At 36.4% G+C, this 20,408-nt stretch overlaps 2 protein-coding genes across 8 annotated transcripts in view; one reads left to right on the forward strand and one right to left on the reverse strand.

Moving 5' to 3' along the window:
• The window catches only part of EEA1 (early endosome antigen 1), a 137,121-nt gene extending 126,769 nt beyond the window's left edge, over positions 1-10,352 (forward strand). For 2 of the 7 annotated variants that reach the window (XM_019952702.3, XM_019952705.3), the window contains 2 exons: positions 322-420; positions 1,351-4,919. In XM_019952702.3, coding sequence (XP_019808261.2) covers positions 322-420; positions 1,351-1,473 — 222 coding nt within the window. In that variant the 3' untranslated portion in view covers positions 1,474-4,919. Of the gene's footprint in view, positions 1-321; positions 421-1,350; positions 4,920-5,150; positions 8,741-9,951 lie in introns of those variants that run through there. The other 5 variants (XR_012324266.1, XR_012324265.1, XR_002179940.3 and 2 more) reach the window with 5 other exon arrangements.
• Positions 6,960-20,408, reverse strand: part of PLEKHG7 (pleckstrin homology and RhoGEF domain containing G7) — an 83,186-nt gene continuing 69,737 nt past the window's right edge. Inside the window, 4 exon segments of the mRNA XM_033866265.2 lie at positions 6,960-7,904; positions 8,908-9,005; positions 14,187-14,340; positions 16,273-16,352. Coding sequence (XP_033722156.1) covers positions 7,797-7,904; positions 8,908-9,005; positions 14,187-14,340; positions 16,273-16,352 — 440 coding nt within the window. The 3' untranslated portion in view covers positions 6,960-7,796.

The following is a 20,408-nucleotide window of genomic DNA, read 5'->3' on the forward strand; positions in this document are numbered from 1 at the left end:
AGGAATAAATGAGTTGCTATGTGATAAAGAAGTGATCTGATTATGTGCTCAGAGTTCCAAGGAAGGATTGATCCTTAGGGTTAGAATGAATGGGAAATCACCAAAGGTTAGAAATTACCAATGCCTTTGAGGTATAAAACTTGCTTTGCTTTATTTATTTATTGTCATTCAGACTTAATTATGTAACAACTTTTGATAATGGAAGTTGACCAAAGTATTTCTGATTTTTAAAATTTTATCCATTTTAAAACTTGGCCACCAACTTAGAAATTATCATTCTTTACAGCACTGAACATTATAATGTATTTTTTTTTTGAATAGATCAAACATACACAAGCGTTGAATAGAAAGTGGGCTGAAGACAATGAAGTACAAAACTGTATGGCCTGTGGGAAAGGCTTTTCAGTAACCGTGAGACGGGTAAATGGTTTTGTTATATTCCTGTGGTTCTTGATTTTATTTCTCAGTGACAATGTTTTAACCATCGAAATTGTCCTGCATTTGACAGATTTTAAAAGTTTTGCCATTTATTAACTTTAATTTACAACTACATAGAATTAAGTTTCATGAAATCTTGTTTCTGGTTAGTGTGTTTCTATTTTAGTTTTAAATTCAGTTATTACCTTCCTACTGAGTTACTCTCTTGGATAATCATTTTCTGAACCAGTGCATCAGTATTAAACTCATGTTTTAGTCATCATAGGGTTCCCTTAAAGGAAAAAAAGCAGAGATAAAAAAATCATTTTAGGGCTTCCCTGGTGGCGCAGTGGTTGAGAGTCCGCCTGCCAATGCAGGGGACACGGGTTCGTGCCCCGGTCCGGGAAGATCCCACATACCGCGGAGTGGCTGGGCCCATGAGCCATGGCCGCTGAGCCTAAGCGTCCGGAGCCTGTGCTCCGCAACGGGAGAGGCCACAACAGTGAGAGGCCCACGTACCGCAAAAAAAAAAAAAAAAAAAAAAAATCATTTTAAATAATGCCATTATGTGATGTTTCAAGTTTATATTCCTATTGAAGAAATTATGCCTGAAACATTTTGTAAATAGGAATAATTTTCACCTGATAGAAGTGCTTTATTAAGCACTTTATTAAGGCATTAAAATGCCTCCTAAGGTTCTTCTGAGAATTCCAAGATAAATTCCATATTAAATGTTTAGTACAGTATCTGATTAAATAGGAAGCATTCAAATTAACTAAGGGATTAAATCGACATACTGAGATTTTATATTATTAAATGCTAATCACTTGAAAGTTAGTATACCTTCACAGTGAAGTTTGCTGTATTCTTGTAGTCTCATAATACTTTTGGTAGTTTTTATGCTTAAAAATGTTTAATTTTTGTCATTTACAGCATCACTGCAGACAATGTGGAAATATCTTCTGTGCTGAGTGTTCAGCCAAAAATGCCTTAACTCCTTCTTCCAAGAAGCCTGTTCGTGTCTGTGATGCATGTTTCAATGACTTGCAAGGATAATGGGTTATCACAACTTCAGAGTAATATTACACTAACATTAGATTTTTAATAATACACTTAATAGATATCTTGGACTACTACTATTCGGTTTGGACAGTGGTTGCAATACTAAACCAAATTAGAATTCATATATTTTGGAATGTTATCAAGTAAAACTCTTCTATTTTTGTGAGACTCAAGCCCATCTTTCATTACTTTTTTCCATTTACCCTGGAATAGCTTTCATGCCAAGTTTAGAAGTAGCCAATGAAATGTAAATAAATTTTGGATGGAAATGAATTTTGGACGGAAAATAGCAATGTATTTTTTTAAATATAATTTCATTGTTCAGAAATGACATGAATGCACTTCCATAGCTTACTTCTTTCTCCCACATATAGTATCAAGAAATGTACATGGGTGATGTTACCATATCAGCTATGTTGCACAATAACACATTATATTAAATATTCTCATTGTGAAATGCATAGAACTATAAAGCTTTTTTTCCCTTATACACAGGTCCATAGCTCAGTTGCATTGTTATGTTACAAATTTACTACTCAAGTGTTCCAAATACAGATTATATTTAAATATTAACTATGAATTCAAACATGGTTTTTATTTTAACAATACTGATTAAATTCTCTTGGGTGGATTTTATGAAAACCTCTGGAAAATTATTTTATGGTTATCCTCGGGTTGTATTTTAAAGATTAGGGTTAATTTTTCTTTTTGTCTTTTTCTATCTCATTTTTAAACTCCCACGTAGTCTTAAGAATCCTACAAAACTTCCCACCCTCATCCCCAGTTGGAAGGTGAATAATAGAAGTTGTATAATGCTTGTATTCTCTGTTTAAGTGGGAAGTCTTCTGAGATTAGCCTTCATTTTATATCCTCATTTTGTCTCTCCAGCATCTTCAAGAATCTGAATTTGCTTTTTTAATGGATCTGCTTTTTTCAAGGTAATTTGGTTTAACCTTCTCAAGCATAGCTCAGCTTCACTGTAATTGTTTTATAGATTTTGCATCTTTTTTTTTTGTTTTATAGATTTTGCATCTTAAAGCTAGTAACTGATATTGCTATAGTCTTATCTGTGAAAACAAATACAAAATGGTAAGGAGACATTAAATATTCTGCTTTATATTTTCTGCTTTATATTCTCTTCTTACCTAATAGGGAAGAAATTTTTTAAGTTTTAAATTTGACTTAAATTTTAAAAGGTTCTGAATTTGGGGTTCCATATCAACTGTGTATCTGTTTACTCTGCAAAAATAATGCTATGAAATTACCTTGAAATAACAGTTGGATAATAGAGTATCGCCAAAAACAGATGTATTTAGGAATCCCCAAATTATAACTAGAACTGAAACAGACTGGCAAATTGAGGGTAATTAAAAATTAGCTTATTTGGATGCTGAACAATGGAATTGAACTTTATCAGTCTTATTAATTTGGAAAATTGGAGAACATCTGAAGAGAGAACTCATTAATATTGGTTTATTACTCTGAAGAAAGTAAAGCTATATATTCATTCAGTGCAATCATTTGGTAATAGGGAAGGATGGGAGCTAATATTTCATTTATAATACATAGTTTATAATGTACACTTGCTTTCAAATATCATGCTGAAATTATGTTTATGCTCTTCCTATAATGTATACAAACAAAGAGATTGCCATATATTCATTTAATTATTTAAAAAACCCATTTAAGTAAACTCTGTTGTCAGTAGCTACTAAGGACCCTGATTGAGTCCCTGGACTCAAATAAACATATATCCTTGAGCGTATAGAATGAAGAAATACAGTGGATCTTTATTAAAAATAAGTTGGATAATAAAAATTGAGCTAAAATTATTTATGCATTTTCATATAAATTCTTTCAAATAGTCTTAATTCTGTACTTATAAGTAAATTAATAAGCATGTTGGAAAAACATTCACAGCACTATTGTTATTATTTTTTTATGATATGAAACTTCACGGGAATTCTTCTGGCTTAGAATATTTGTTCACTCATCTCCCAGTTGGGTGCACTGAAGGCCTATTCCTGTCTTGTCCCCCCACCCACATATTCATAAAAAATTGTGGGGACAACAAATATAACCATATGTATTTGAGTGATTTTCTACTCTTCATCTAGCTAATCTCACTTCCTAGGCCCCAAATAATTAGGCTATTATATTTAGAAATGAAACAATATTTTGCTATTAATCTCACCAATAAGGTGTTTTGGAAACAAAAATTAAAGGGTTTTCTGTTTCTTTTAATTAAAAAGTCATCTTCTGAGTGCTTACTGGTTCGACATTTTAGATGTCTGCTGGTACTATTTGTCAGTGATTTAGAGCTGGCACGTATGGAGTCCCAGCTCTCAGCTCTAATGCAAAGCCTATTGGCATCACCTGTTAGTAAATTCTAAACCCAAGCACAGAAATGTGAGTTAAAATCAAGTCTTGCTGGGTTAGTGTACAATAAACTACACCTACACCTACAGAATTTTTAGTAGAAAGAAGACAAAGCTGCTGGTATAGGATTTGTTTATTTTGAAGAAAAGAGGGAAATAAACACAACAACCTCAATGCAGTGTGTAATTTTGTTCAACTACCTCTTAATGTGGAATTAGCTAGTTTAATAGTTTCTTCATAGTAGTGTTACATAGTAACTGCCAAATTTGTTAGTTCCCCATCTCTCTTGAAGAGGCTTTATGATTATTTTATAGTTTTGGGAACTTAAAAGCCACTTTTTTTTAACCTTGCATTTGCATAAAGATGTTTAGCTTTTAAGTGGAAAGCAAATTATGATCATATATTTTGATATTCATGACCTATTTGACTACAGCAGTTTTTTTTAAATGCACTTTGGCTATGAAACCATGGATGATTTGATCCACAAAATTTAAACGTGCCATCAATTTAGTATTCCTAGACAAGAGCTTGATGAATGGTATTCTGTAATTATATAATGTACCACACATTATTGTCTTAATTGCCCTTTGCCTGAATTTTAATGATCAGTTATTGTTGCAAATGTGAATACTGTGCATAAACTTACTAAATTTATGTAAAATTGTATAAAGCAGAATTGGAAATAGCTAGGTCCTCTCCCTGTAGAAGTAGTGAATTTACTGTAACATGATGCAGTTATGTATATGACATTCTGTACTTCTTGAACTGGATCATATATTCATAACTTCTGTAGATACTTTTGCATGAATATTTTGTTTAGTTTTTGGATTCATTGTGTTGTTTACTACTTGTGATCATGTAGTTGTGCCTTATTTGTGAGAGAGTTTAGCTCAGTAAATACTGTGGTTTCTAAACTCAGTGAGTGGAAGGTTATTGATTATAAATGTAACTGATAAATTATATAACATTTGAATCTGTATAAAGAACAATGGAAGAATCCTTTATTGAATTGTTGCTTTTTTAAAAAATATGCTAAAGATATTAAAAAATAATTTCTAGTATATTCTGTGACTAAATTATTTTGTCTATTTAAAAAATTAGCCATTTTACATTAATTTATTTACAGATTTAGAACTTTGCACTTGGATATAGACAATGGGTGTGCTTTATTATTTTAAATTAATTTTTATTGGAGTATAGTTGCTTTACAATGTTGTTAGTTTCTAGTGTACAGCAAAGTGAATCAGCTATATGTATACATATATCCCTTTTTGGATTTTCTTCCCATTTAGGTCACCACAGAGCACTGAATAGAGTTCCCTGTGCTATACAGTAGGTTCTCAGTTATCTATTTTCTAGATAGTATTAATAGTGTATATATATATGTCAAGCCCAACCTCACAATGGGTGTGCTTTAATGTTCAACTAAGAATAGTAATTAAGTTCATATTTCAAGAGAAATTACTAATGCTATTTTGCTCGAGACAGCCCCTTTTCATTTCATTCATTATTGAGAAAAATAACAAAACTAAAAAATATTAAACAATATTAATCTCTTCTTTCATTGTACATTTAATACCCAGGTGACCATTTAAAGGCTCAATGTACCATTGCTTTTTACTGATTTTTTTTTTCCCCCTGGGAACCAAAGTTCCAGAAGGGATTTTTCATTTTACTCTGTGTTTCCCTCTGAAGACAATAACATGTATATCCTCAAGCACTTAATATATTATATATTAGATATGCTCTTTTGTGAGCTTTATAGAATTTCACTTTAAATACATAGTATATTCTTTTAAGTTTTATCTTATTGTGGTAAGAACAGTTAACATGAGATCTACCCTCTTGACAACTCTTGTAAAAGTGTACAGTACAGCAGATCTCCCGAGCTTACTCATTTTGCTTAACTGAAACTTTATGCCCATTGATTAGTAACTCCCCATTTCCCCCTACCCCCAGCCTCTGGCAACTACCATTCCACTCTTTTTGATTCTATGAATTTGAGTATTTTAGAAATCTCATATAAGTGGAATCATGCAGTATTTGTCTTTCTGTGACTGACTTATTTCCCTTAGCATAATGTCCTCAAGGTTCATCTATGTTGTTTCATATTGCAGAAGTTCCTTCTTTTTCAAGGCTGAATAGAATTCCATTGTATGTACGTACCAGAGTTTCTTTATCCACTCATCTGTTGGTGAACATTAAGGTTTTTTCCATATCTTGGCTATTGTGACTAGTGCTGCAGTGAACACAGAAGTGCTAATATTTCTTTGTAAAAGCTGTTTTACATCTTAACTAATTAAATTTACATGTTAATTTAGTCAGTCTTTTTCTTCCTTTAATGAGATTTAAGGGAGAAAATAGTTTTATACATATAAACAAATATATGTTTACTGGACTCAGACTAAAAGGAATCTTGGGAGATCACCTAGTCCATTGCCCTTTTCCTAAGTTGGCTGATATCTAGAAATCCTTGCAAGAAATTGTTAACTTTTTTCTAAAAAAGTACATATTTTTCATCTCTAAGAACTCACTTGAAGTTTGTTCTCCTGTACTTTGCCTTTTTTTTCTCATTTATTCTTAGGCATTGACCATAGTTACTGCCTTCCTGATTTTCCTTTCATTTTCACTTACTCCTAATAAATATGACATTATTATACATGGGCTGTGACCCTCCATTCTAATGGTGCTTGGCCCTTGAAAATAACTGTTATGCTGCACTTGTCTATACTGCCTGGTTTACATGGTGAAATCACATTTTTCTCAAAGAATTAACTGTGCATGTGACTTCCCCAAGCATCATCCTTTCTATCCCATTCTCCAGCTTAAGGAGATCAGTTAAGGTATAATTTGTCTTGCAGTCCAAGTTGATAAATTTACTACTTCCATTTTGGAAACTGCAAAAGGTACCATGTCTGAAATTGAAATCTGTGGATTTCCTTTTGATATAATCTGACTATAAGAACTAGTTCCTTACATGTAGTTAATAGTATATTCCACCATGATAATAGTTCAAGCTCTCTTTCTTAAGAAATTCTAATGATGTTTCAAGTCCTGCCAAATAAGACGAAGTAACTGTACTGTGCCCCTCTCTCTCTCTCTCTCTCTCTCTCTCTCTCTCTCTCTCTCTCTCTCTCTCTCTCCCTCTCACACACACACACACACACACACACACTCAAAACCAGAAAGAAGTTTTATGACAAACTCCACTGTTCTTCAAAAAGTGAGATTTAGAGAAAGATATCCTACTATTTCTATGAAATTTCCCAAGTAAAACTGTTAACTGGTGAAACTGGAACAGATATTTGCTTTTTCTTTCTTAAAACAATGGAATTTAGTCTTTGGGATTTTCTCCTTCCATGTTAAGAGTTATATAAAGTATACCTGAGATAAATAAACTGTTGGAGACTAGGAATTTAAAAACTGCTACTAAGATGGAGACCTTATTATTCATTGCTTAGTATGTTAAAAGAGCAATCAAGCTTTGTATGAGGTAGGACTGTAGAGCAGTAAGGCTGATTTATAAGTCATGTAGGAAACTTGGTTTCATTACAGATACACACAAAGTAAGATGCTAGAATTCATATCAGATGCAAGCAGTGGGCATTGTTTTCCTCCTGATACTGCATTTACCTGATCATTCACCTTTTACGAATTATAATAGCATCATACTTCCCTCACCCCTCTTGCAAGCCTGACTGAAGCATTATAACGTAGTCTGGATATCAGCATGTATACACTTACCAAGAAATTCCTTCTGGTTCAAATTTGTTGCAGCCATTATTACTCTACGCTGAGGAATTTCCTAGCTTAAATTCTGGAACTTCTTTAAAATGCACATTTTCTTTTAGCTCATCACTAGGTAAGTGTTACAAGTTTGAATGAAAGAATACCTTAATCCCCAACGTGTAAAAAGGTGTGCCACTTGTTTTGGGTCCTTAAATTTCCGAGGATTCTGCAGGCAAAGTGAATATGGACATCATCTTGGTTTCCTGACTCTTGGTGAAGCAAGAGATTGCTGCTGTTAATTGTGCAATCCATGTTTTCTGTTAAGAAAGAAAAAATATATAGAGAGAAGAAAATGTTAAATTTCTCACATATTTGGATTAATATTTTCCTTTGTATTTGTTGACTTGCTCTTTAAAACTGAAGACTGATGAAACATTTGCCTATGTTTCCCATTTTCTTTCTTAAATCGAATATATCATAAATACCTGTAATCACATATGAAAATGCAAATGGATTAGATGAATATGGTATGCAAGCTGGATAAACAATTGTGAGGAATCAAGAAGCCATAATAGTCAATGACGACTACTTACAAAGATGAATACTGGGAATATAAGTAGTTTGAAAGCTGAATTTCTTGAATTTCCACTTTTTGTAGAAACAGAAGTTCTTAATCAGTGGCATAACTTGAAAAACAGACTGAGGGAGGAAACTGATTCCTTGAAAATAATGTAGTCTTCCATTAATTGTCTGGCCACATTGCTGCCCTGATGAAAGCCTACCAGGGGAAAGACAAAAATGGAAACTTCTAAGATAAAGAAACCAGAGTCAGATAGGCAGCTGCTCTTCAGCTCCATAGCTGTAAAAACAGTAGCATAGTTTCAAAGGGTGAAAAGAAGACTTGACACAGTTCATTTCTGCAGGAGCCCCTCACTTAAGCTGGCATCATACTGTGTGCATACTGGGGCTTTGGAAATTGATCGGAGCATCTTAAAAATCCAGCACGCAATCCAAAGCAGTTCTTTCCTCATTTCCTACAGACCTCCCAGAAGTCAGAGGCAGCTCTTGAGCTTCTGCCGCAGGAAAAAATGAGGGAGGCTGTGTCCACACTGGGGATGTAAGAAGATGGTCAGTTCTGAGGTTTCTGAGCCTGGTATGGTCTAGATATTCATATCCTTCCCCTCCTTCCAACCTCCCCCCTTCCCAAAGCAGGAGAGGAAAATACACAAAACTTTCCATTCACTGTTCCTTAATGAGCTTGGGGTGAGATTTTTTTCCTTAAGTCTGAAGAATCAAAACCTACAAAATTGAAATACATACCTTGATGTTTTCTGTTTGGGCTTGTAATAAGAATGCTGCTATACACTGTTGATAGCTGTTTTCATGTTGTATGAGGAAAGAGTTTCTCAGCCCAAAGACTAGAAAAAGATTAAAGACAAAAAGCCAAAGCATTTAATATGAAATCCAGTTCCTCAATACAAGAACCTGGATTTCTGTTTGTTTATTAATGAGTGTGGGAGGTTTATGTCGATTAAAAAAGAATCTGATTCCAAGACCAAGACTTTACTGCTATGTCCAAAGAGAGACCACTTAAATATGAAAACCTTTTCTTCCTTAGCCAATGACTTCTGGGGCCTGAGGAAATGCATTTATGGCTTAAGTGATGGAAAATGTGTTCCTTCCCAAGGAAAAAGCTTAGCATAATAGGTAGATTTTGTGTGTGTAAAATATAGATAATACAAATATGAAAAATAATACAATCACTGTTTCTTTGACCTCCACCACTCCTTTTAAAAATGTTTTATTTTTGTACTTAAAGGGAAGTCACATCAAAACAACAGTTAAACAAGTTAAGATGTAGCAAAAATACAAAACCACCTGAATGCTTCACAGCAGTCCAAGAAAAGCCAAAAAAATGGACTCAAATAAAATCCAACATCCACCAAATTACGTGAAATGTAAAACAAAACAAAAAATGTTGGCATGGTTTCTGTGTTGAAAAGAAACAGTCTATTCTGTCATTTCCTAGCTGGTCTCTTAAAGAAATGATAGGAGATACTGGGAGAGCAGATTTTCCTCTTTTTATACAGCTGGAGCTCTTAAAATGAAAGCTTCTTCCTTGAATTATTTATACAGCACCAGGAATAAAATTTTGCAGCCTATACATTCTTTCTACAGTCAATTTATGTTCAGGAACAAACAAAACCAAACCAGGGCTGGCTCTGGGTCAAAACAAGTACTTCAGAGAGGAGGAGGAGAACACTGACTCTTCCTGGATGACCATTAAGCTGATGCTTGCTCACAGTCATTATTTCTGTTCCTTGAAGTTTGTGTTTTGTTTTGTTTTGTTTTTGCGGTACACAGGCTCCTGTTGTGGAGCACAGGCTCCGGACATGCAGGCCCAGCGGCCATGGCTCACGGGCCTAGCCGCTCCACGGCATGTGAGATCTTCCCGGACTGGGGCACGAACCCGTGTCCCCTGCATCGGCAGGCGGACTCTCAACCACTGCGCCACCAGGGAAGCCCAGTTTGTGGGTTTAATTCAGACTCACTGAGGCAAGTTGGGCCTCATTTCAGAAACAAAGCAAATGTGAGACTTTTATTTTCTTAACTGCAAGAACTACTTCACTATTACAGATTGTAATAGACTAAACCTCATAATTCCTAAATTCTACCACAACAAAGCCTGTCAAGGTCATGAAATTCTGTCCAGCTTCTCTGGGGTGAGAGGACTTAAACCTATTAAAATGACTTTCTGGAAAAAAGATCTGGCTGTTTTTGTTTTACTCCCTGATTTTTCTCTTTATAAATTCCCTATAGTAAGTGAGGCTTTAAAGATCAGGTTGTTGTTCTTGGCTGGATTTCAGATTCCATGTTCCTCAAAATTGTAACTGTAGTTCTCAGTTATTTAAGGTATCCCTCATCTGTTTAGTTTGTAATATGGCTACTAAGGGCTTAATAAACAAAAGGACCTGGTATGGCTAGGCTTAGAAAATAAAATAAGGAGATAATAAATGGTCAGGAATAGCTTTTTTCTCTCTGATGTTCTAATATAATGATTAACAATTAATAGTTGACATCATTTATTCAGCACCTACTATGTACTAGGCACAGTGCTATGTATTTTCTTCCTTTTTGTGTCATTAACACCACACAGCAACTGTATAAGATAGGTCAACTAACTCCAAATAGCCAAAACAATCTTAAGAAAGAAGAATGGAGCTGGGATCACACTCCCTGACTTCAGACTATACTGCAAAGCTGCAGTAATCAAAGCAGTATGGTAGCAGCACAAAAACAGATACAAAGATCAATGGAACAGGATAGAAAGCCCAGAAATAAACCCAAGCACTTATGGTCAATTAACCTACGACAAAGGAGGCAAGAATATACAATGGAGAAAAGACTGTCTCTTCAATAAGTGGTGCTGGGTAAACTGGACAGCTATTGTAAAAGAATGAAATTATAATGTTCTCTAACACCATACACAAAAATAAACTCAAAATGGATTAAAGACCTAAAAGTAAGACCAGATACTATAAAACTCCTAGAGGAAAACATAAGCAGCACACTGACATAAATTGCAGCAACATTTCTTTGGATCCATCTCCTACAGTAATGAAAACAAAAGCAAAAATAAAAAAATGGGACCTAATTAAACTTAAAAGCTTTTGAACAGCAAAGGAAACCATAAAACAAAAAGACAACTTACAGAATAGGAGAAAATATTTGCAAATGATGCGACCGACAAGGGATTCATTTCCAAAATATACAAAGAACTTATAAAACAACCCATCAAAAAATGGGCAGAAGACCTAAATAGACGTTTCTCCAAAGAAGATACACAGATGGCTACAGGCACATGAAAAGATGCTCAACATCACAAATTATCAGAGAAATGCAAATAAAAACTACAATGAGATACCAGCTCACACTGGTCAGAATGGCCATTATCAAAATATCTACAAATAATAAGCTGGAGAGGGTGTGGAGAAAAGGGAATCCTCTTACACTGTTGGTGGGAATGTAAACTGGTGCAGCCACTATGGAGAACAGTATGGATGTTCATTAAAAAACTAAAAATAGCATTACCATATGATCCAGCAATCCTACTTCTGGGCATATATCTGGAAAAGACAAAAACTATGATTTGAAAAGCTACATGTTCACAGCAGCACTATTTACAGTAGCCAAGACATGGAAACAACCTAAATGTCCATCGATAGATGAATGGATAAGGATGATGTGGTGTGTGATGTGTGATGCGTGTATGTGTGTATATATATATACACACATACACACATACACGCATCACACACACACACACACACACACTGGAATATTGGCCGTAAAAAAGAATGAAATAATGCCATTTACAGCAACATGGATGGACCTACAGATTATCATATAAAGTGAAGTAAGTCTGACAGAGAAATACAAATATCATATGATACCGCTTATATGTGGAATTTAAAAAAGGGATACAAATGAACTTATTTACAAAACAGAAATAGACTCAGACATAGAAAACAAATTTACGGTTACCAAAGGGAAAAGGTGGGGAGGAATAAGTTAGGAATTTAGGATTAACAGGTACACACTACTGTATATAAAATAAACAACAAGGACCTACTGTGTAGCACAGGGAACTAAGTTCAATATCTTGTAATAACCTATAATGGAAAAGAATCTAAAAAAGAATATATATGTATGTATAACTGAATCATTTTGTTGTATACTTGGAACACTGTAAATCCACTATACTTCAATTAAAAAAAAAAAAAAGTCAACTAATTCCCACTTACAAATGAGGGCACAGATTAGGTGAATTTTTCCAAGGTCACACAGCTTGTGAATAATATAGCCAGGATTCGAAACTAGGTCTCTGCCACTCCAAAGCACAATCTCTTCTTTTTTCACACTTTACACTCTCTCACTCTACAGCTATTCTACCTCATGCACTGTGTCTGAACAGTTAAAATAGCCACCAGAGCAATGAGAAAAATATTTAAAAAACAAATGAAATGGTAGTGACAAGTCAAAAAGTAACAAAAGATGGTGAAGTATGGTTTTTAAAAAGGTATTGATTTTATTTAAAAAGAAAAAGAAAAAGGAATACAGGAGAAAAAACATGCATCTCCTAAGGGAATCCTGTGATGTCAGATTTCCCATAAAGTCCAGTTGGCTGGCAGGGCTGTGGCTGACCTGAGCCCATGCTGCTTCCCTCTCTTGCTTGGGGGATCTGACACCTTCCTCCACTCCCACCCATTTATCATGGCAGAATCTTCTAACTATGGCCACTGTAGTAAGAAGGTTGTGCTCCTCTGAGATGCCCCCTTTTAGGCTTGCTCGGGAAAGCTCTCTGGTTTATGCAGACTTTGGCCTGTGACAGTGATTGGTCCGTGCCAAATCTGATCTAAGAGGCCTTAAGGGCTGCCCAGTTGCTTTTCAGCAAATATTAGTAGACACAGAAAGAATAGACAAAAGAGGCAGAAGGCTCTAGTTCTGGATACAGGTTTCCCCTCATTGGAGCCCTGCTGCTCTTGGGGAGAGAGTTTGCATCCATTCACGAGTTAAACATTTAAATATACAACTTACATAACTTAATGATGTGAAGTTTTGCTATTATTATTATTCATTGGTGTATTCACTGTGTAATGTGGCTCTGCTGAGTACAAGTAGGTCCCGTGCTAATGACTGGTGCTCTGGGCTTGGCTGCTGGAGTGGGAACTGCAGGACATGGATGGTGCTCCCTCTTTTCCTGCTCCTCCCTTGGGACAGGAAGGCCCTCCACTCCTGCCTGGCTTTGCTGGTCTTCTAGGAGCCTGTACCCAAGACAGAATGATGGATGCTTCCTTCTGAACACTGCTGCCACCCACCCAGTTGTGAGTAGGCCAGAATGTCCTTCAAGTCCCTCTGAGGCCCAGGGCTTTCCTGACAGGATTTATTGATCTTTCATTGCTCTGAGAGCTCCATCTTTGTAACTCCAGGGCACTTACAGAGTGCCTGGTTCACAGGAGACGCTCAGGAAATGCTTGAAAAATAAAAATATGCATTTCTGATCTATACACATGATGTATATATGTATGTACATGTACATATTTATATATTTATTTCTGGCATTTTTCTATAGAGCAATTGCAATAAAATATCTTAGGCTTGCATAGCATGTCATGGTTTACCAGTGCTTTAACAACAGCAATAGTACTAAAAATGGTTAACAGAATAACAATCCTAATAATAGCTATCATTTATTGAGTGCTTTACCTGCATTATTTCATTTAATTCTCATGACAGCTCACTGGGGTAGATACTATCCTGATTTTACCAAGATGAATCTGTGGCTTAGAAAATTTAAGTACCTTCACACAGGGTCACACAGCTAGCAAGTGGCAGAGCTGGGTCATCCAAACATTGGAAGCAAGTCCAATACTCTTTCCGTAAGTAGCCTGTAGAGTGAGTGATATTTAGCTACACAGGAACCCAGTATTATCTTTCATGAAGATTTAAATTAGATTCATGTCCTGTTACCAAAAAAGGCCAACATAAAACTCTGGGAAAGCAAACAGATGAGCTGAATGATGAAAATAGACACATACCTGACCTGTGGAGTGGATCGAGACCTCTGACAACCAATCTGTCTAGTGGAATGGGCTGATCGAGTACCATACATGAACCACCTTCTTTGATTGCTGTTTGTAGCTCAGGAATAAGTGAAGGGCACATTAAACCCGGGTCTGAGCCTCCAAGTTTCTAAAATTAAGGAGAAAAATAATGCAGTAAGTAGGAAGTAAATATTGATGCACATACTTCCGGTACATCCTTAAGCAAACTGATTTTTAGAAACAATTGCTTGAAATACAGCTTACTATTCTTTCTGGGTCTCGAAAAGCATTTCCCAAAGTACACAGTGATTTAAAGCATAGTGTTTCTGATCCCCAAGTTTAATTACCTGAATAAATAACAGGGTAATTTCATAGCTGGGAAACATTTAAATCATTATCACATCAATGGGAAGATCTTCATTTACAGTAGTATCCCTCTATGGTACTGAGTTAAATGAACAAGAAAGAGAAGCCTCATGTTGGCCAACTCTGTCCATGGGATCTTATACTAAAATCTAAATAAATAAATTCCATGCTCTATGATTTGTAAATAACTGAAATTGTTTTGAATATATAAAATACTGAATTTTTTAAAAAAGGGTGTCAGAGATTGGGATGTACGTGAAGTAATTTGTGCATTAAATAGTGAAGAGAAATTTAAAACAGATAACATTCCTTATTTCTTCTTCCAAAAAAAAAATGAAACCTGGTGTCTTCTCCGGGTGGTTCTCTCAGATTTAGCAGACGGAAGAATTTAAAGAGGAATTTTAAACAGATAACATTACTTATTTTGGAATCAAGTTGTGAAGCATGAAACCAGAACATTATCTTATAATATGGCCAATAATGGGCTGCCACTAGTTCATGGGCTCTGAGTTGTGCCATCATGTAAAGAGAAGGTAAGCTGTGCTTAACGTCAGGTTTTAGAAGGGGACAGAGATTTTTCAGAGCTTGCCTGTCAGACATGCTAGCCTGGGTAGCTGAAAATAAGAGGCCATCCAACTTTCAAAACTGTGACTTAGTATTCTCCAACACCCATTCCCCCCTCAACCACTGATCAACTATGCACGGATTAATGGGTGTCTATTTTATTGCTTAAAGACACTTAAATTATTTAGCTCAACTAACCAACATGCCATCTAAAAGCTTAGGTTATTAAAAGATCTGAGAGATCTAGTCTCATAATCTTACATCTGTGTAAGGCTAGTCGTTTAGTAAAGAAGTGAGTGGGTTAGAACAACATTAGTTATCTCCGACAGCCAAAAACATACTGCAGATCCTCTTCCCATCTCTAAGGGCAGGTGTCTGAGGGCTGTAGAGGAGGCCTCTTCCTGAAAGCACTCACACACACCAGTCAGGGAAACTGTGAAATGGGACATTAGATAGAAAGCCTTTGGTGGACCATGAGACCCATGGCTTAACGGGGAGTAACAACAGTAATGGTAACCATTAATACTTAAGGGAGAAATCCCTATTCTTAGAAGGGATTTTGTGGCTCTAGCCCCTGGTGACTCGTTTTTTTCCTGTGATGCCAACTGTACGTTTGTTTGGCTTCTGCAGTTCTTAATTATAGGCAGACACTGAGAGACCAGGGCTCCTTCCCACCTGCAGCCCCCAAAGCATTATTTCTCAGGAAGAACGTGAGAAGGGGTGGTGGATATCACCTCAGCACTTGGCAGCAGACGGTTTAGAGAGGCCCCCTGCTCTGGCAGCTTTTGTTGTGATAGTCAATTTGGATGAGGAAAAGGCGGATATGGACAAAAGTATCTTAATTTTATTTGCTGAGGCAGGTCAGGCATAAAGTCCTGTGGCTTCTGGGACTCTCCTCGAAAGTATACAGACTAAGTCATTCTAAAAATATACACACCCTTTGACATCCTTAAGAAATGGGACTTGCTTTTGTTACTGTTTTCAGTCCAGCACTCTACGATGGAAAAAGCCAGTATTTTAAAATGCCTCCATTTTTTAGAGGGTAAAGTCCGATCTGATGTATAAGAAACTTTTCTCTTTTTAACTCAACTTATTCAGAAATATTTCTAAACTCATTTAGCAGAATTATTTAGAGACAACAGCATTTTACCTTTTTGTTGCGCTTAGTTTTCGTAACTAAGAGGAAATCATCAAAGAGAAACAGATAAACATCTAGGAATCTTGTGCTTTCTGAGGAAAGAAAGAAGATGAAACTGGGGCTGGAAAGAGTAAGCAGAGTTTTTTTTTTCTTTCTTTTTAAATCAAAGAATCCCTTAGAAAACAACACAGGCCAGGGATCAGGGCACACGAGGCTTGCAGCTCAGGGGGCTACAATCACGTGGGTCAGAAAACTGCATTATGGTTGAACTGATTTCTCCCCAAGGCAGGGACTTGATGTGAGCCCACCCTTCCAACTTTAAAGACATTGTATTTGTGAGGCATTTCATGTGGATCTAAGGTTACCTGGATGATATCTGTCGTGGTTTCAGCTAAGCCTAGGACACATCTATTGACTAACAGAACTCCAGCATTTTGGCCTCTTGACTCATCTGTGTGGTCATTGGCAAAGGTATACATTACCAGAAAAAAAGGCACTTTGTCATAGCTGTGGACTGAATTGCATCTCCCCCAAATTCTATGTGGAAGCCCTACCCCCTCCCCACTGTGTATTTGGAATAAGGAAATAATTAAGATTAAATGAAAGCTTAAGGGAGGACCCCTGATCTGACAGGGTGAATGTCATCCCCAGAGCATGCTCTCTCCCTCTCTCTCTCTCTGCCATGTGTGGACACTGAGAAAGCTGGAAAGAAAGCTTTCACCAGAAACTGAATCAGCTGGCAACTCGACTTGAACTTCCAGCCTCCAGAACTGTGAGAAATAAATGTCTGTTGTTTAAGCCACCCAGTCTGTGATATTTTGTTATGGCAGTCCTAGCTGATTAAGACAGTCACTAAAACAATTTGTTTCTTAAGTTTTACAATGTGTCTATACAAGCGTTAAATAATCTTCATGAAGCTTTATATTTAAAAATATATTTCTGATATCACTTTTGATAATAACTGAAGGCAAATAGGCTTTTCTACTTTTCCCTAAGAAGGGGATACTCGTAGAAGAGAAATAAAATATTAGAATGAGATATCCCCCTCTCAATTTAACTCTACCCCTTAGAAATTAGAAAAAGAAATGGTTAGTGAAGTCAGAAAAACAAATATCGTATATTAACGCATATATGTGGAACCTAGGAAAACAGTACAGATGAACCAGTTTGCAGGGCAGAAATTGAGACACAGATGTAGAGAACAAACGTATGGTCACCAAGGGGGGAAAGTGGCAGGGCGCTGGTGGTAGTGGTTGGATGAATTGGGAGATTGGGATTGACATATATACACTAATATGTATAAAATTGATAACTAATAAGAACCTGCTGTATAAAATAATAAATAAAATTTTAAAATTAAAAAAATAAAATTAAAAATTTTTAAATTAAAAATTTAATTTTTAATTTAAAATTAATCTGACAAAGGTTACCCTTTCTAAAAGTTCCCAAAATAGTAATTTATATTAGCATACCAGAAAAAAAAAGAAATGGTTAAATTTAAATGATTTTAGAGGAACAGGCAGTCCTTGAGGGGGATGTGACAGGCACTTAAAGTACAAGAAAAATCAGTAAATATTTTTTATTATTCTATTTTATTTATATTTTTCTAGAAGTTCTTTCTCATATACATTTACCTGTGGAAACAAGACGTCTAAGGTTAAATTAATAAATAAAATATCTGGGATTCATTTTTAGTCTAAGTTTAGAGGAAAGATACTTTCTGTATTTACATAGAAGAGAAATTAGATATTTTATTCAATCTTGAATTGTCCTTGAATAGTTTTTTTTTAAGGTTTTCCATCACTGCTAGAAACTCCTTTTTGCAAACTGGGCTGCAGCAAAGACTGCTGGTTGTCCCTTAAAAACCATTCTTCCCTTCTTTTGTAGTAATAACATTTCCAAGTTTTAGTGGGTAGACGCTCACTGTGAATAAATACTACATCTCCCAGCTTTCCTTGTAGCTAAATATGACCAAGTGACTAAATTCTGACCAATGGAATATGAGCTAGAACGTAGGCACACTGGTGACTCATCTTGGGGCCACAGAAGAAAGCAGTCTCTAGGATGGCAGAGCAAAAGGACATAAGAAACCCAGATCCCTTGTGGCTTCATGGAGTAAAGCTGTCATATAGCTCAGAATTTTACATGCGAGATAAATAAACCGGTCTGTCTCCAAGAGCTGGCTTAATATCCTAACTAACACATAGGGTGAGGAATGGGGCTAGACCTTTAAGACCTGTTAAATACTGCTTTCCTCACCCTCTGCCACTCCTATCTGATTAGGTGAATGATCATTGTCAAAATGAAATAGCTTTGTTTTTTCCTTCTAACTTCAAGTATTTTAACAAACAGGTATGAGCATCTTCTATGTCCTAGACTTCATTCTAGGAAATGATGATTATTTTAGCTACCGTTTATTAAGGCCCTCGTTTTCCACCAAGTAGTCAACAAATACTGAGCACCTCCTATGCATCGATGATTAAGACAAAATCTCTCCTTCAAAGAGCTTTAATTATAGTGAGAGCAGATACATAATAAACAGAAACAAGATTTAAGATAAATTCAAGAACTGATAGTGCTAAAGTAAATATGGGATTATGAAAAAGGACGACTAAGGAGGAAGACTGTAGGCATAGAGTTAGAGTATGCACATTTATTATCCCAGGAGTTTCAAGCTATGTGCCACACAACCAGATCTGAGACTTACAAACGTGTGCAGTTCTAACTCGATTAGGTCTTTATTTTTTCTCAGAGTCTGGCCTGTGGGGTTTTCATCACACTGCTAGAGAACAGAGCAGCGTCACTGACTTATTCTAGTTCTGCAGCAGCTTGAACAACGTGTGTTCTCTAGGTGCTACAGCTGCTGCGCCATCCTATTTGTCTGAACGTTACCTCTTTTTCTATTTAGAAATACCAGTCTGTGGGGAGTAATGCATTTGTGAAGGGCGTGCTGGCATGAATTCCAGTGGGAAGCTGGTTATGCTCCAGAAGTTATAAAAACTTGGACCTTCTGGGAATGAGAAAATGCACTTAATTTCAACACTACAGTTTTTAAGGCTAGAAGAAATTTGAAACATATTAAGCGGTAGATACCATCGTCATGGTTATCACTATCACCATCATCATCATCAACATTTACAGAAGAGATTAAGAGAATTTAAACAATTTCCCCAAAGCCCACAGTTGGGGCTAGACCCCCTAATTCTTGGTCCAATGCTTTTTCCATTCAAAATGATGTCCTGTTTCTTTTAACACTATTACCCCCACCGACACCATATCTCTATGCCAACTCCGAGCCAAAGTCCCAGTGACTTTAAACTTGATTTGACACTACTATATGACACACCCCTCTCTGATGAAATCTGACTAACAGCATGTGCTGTCAGACAGGAGCCTGGTGTTAGTAATGGTTACGTAGGTCATCCCCATTCTACCACATCTGACTCTACAAGAAACTTTTCCCGAAAAGTTGGGTTGAACCATAACGACTCCTTCTTAGGCCAGTCTCCCACCCATGCTTCCATGACAAGCACCCCCATCCCACTTGCTATGTGAATACACATCTGACACGGCTTTTCACCAAGAGATTTTTCATGGTCATGTTCATCCAGCCTCTACACGGCCTCCCATCACGTCCACACCTGAACGCTAAAACGGACTCCCTGACCCACTCCCTCTGCCACCCTCAGGGTCATCTACCAACCTTTCAGGTAGATAGATAAGCACACTTGAAGGTCTTCGACTCATTTCCTCTTCATTTTATCAATCGTAAAGCTCTCCTATTTTTGCTTTTGAAATAGCTCTCACATTTATCCTTTTTGATCCAAGCCCATTTCTAACATGTTAGGATAGGCTGGTGGGTCTCACAGTTGGGAATTTGGTAGATAGAGGGAAGAGGGGAAATAAAATCTCTGATGATTCCAGGTGGAGGCCAGTTTTGCAGGGACAGGCACAGGATTGTACACAGAACTGTGTCTTGCTTCATGACTTTTGGTTTTGGTTGGATCTGGCTTTGTCACAATGATATAATTAGTTTTGAAATTGTAAAAGAAAGGGTAAGATTGTTACCTTTCCAAACGAAAGTGGGAGGGGAGTGGTCTACAGGTGGAGAATGGTTGAGAAACACAGGCCCAGGCTCTTCCCACCCC

Source organism: Tursiops truncatus, chromosome 11 (assembly GCF_011762595.2).
Source record: "Tursiops truncatus isolate mTurTru1 chromosome 11, mTurTru1.mat.Y, whole genome shotgun sequence".
NCBI classification, from domain to species: Eukaryota; Metazoa; Chordata; class Mammalia; order Artiodactyla; family Delphinidae; genus Tursiops; species Tursiops truncatus.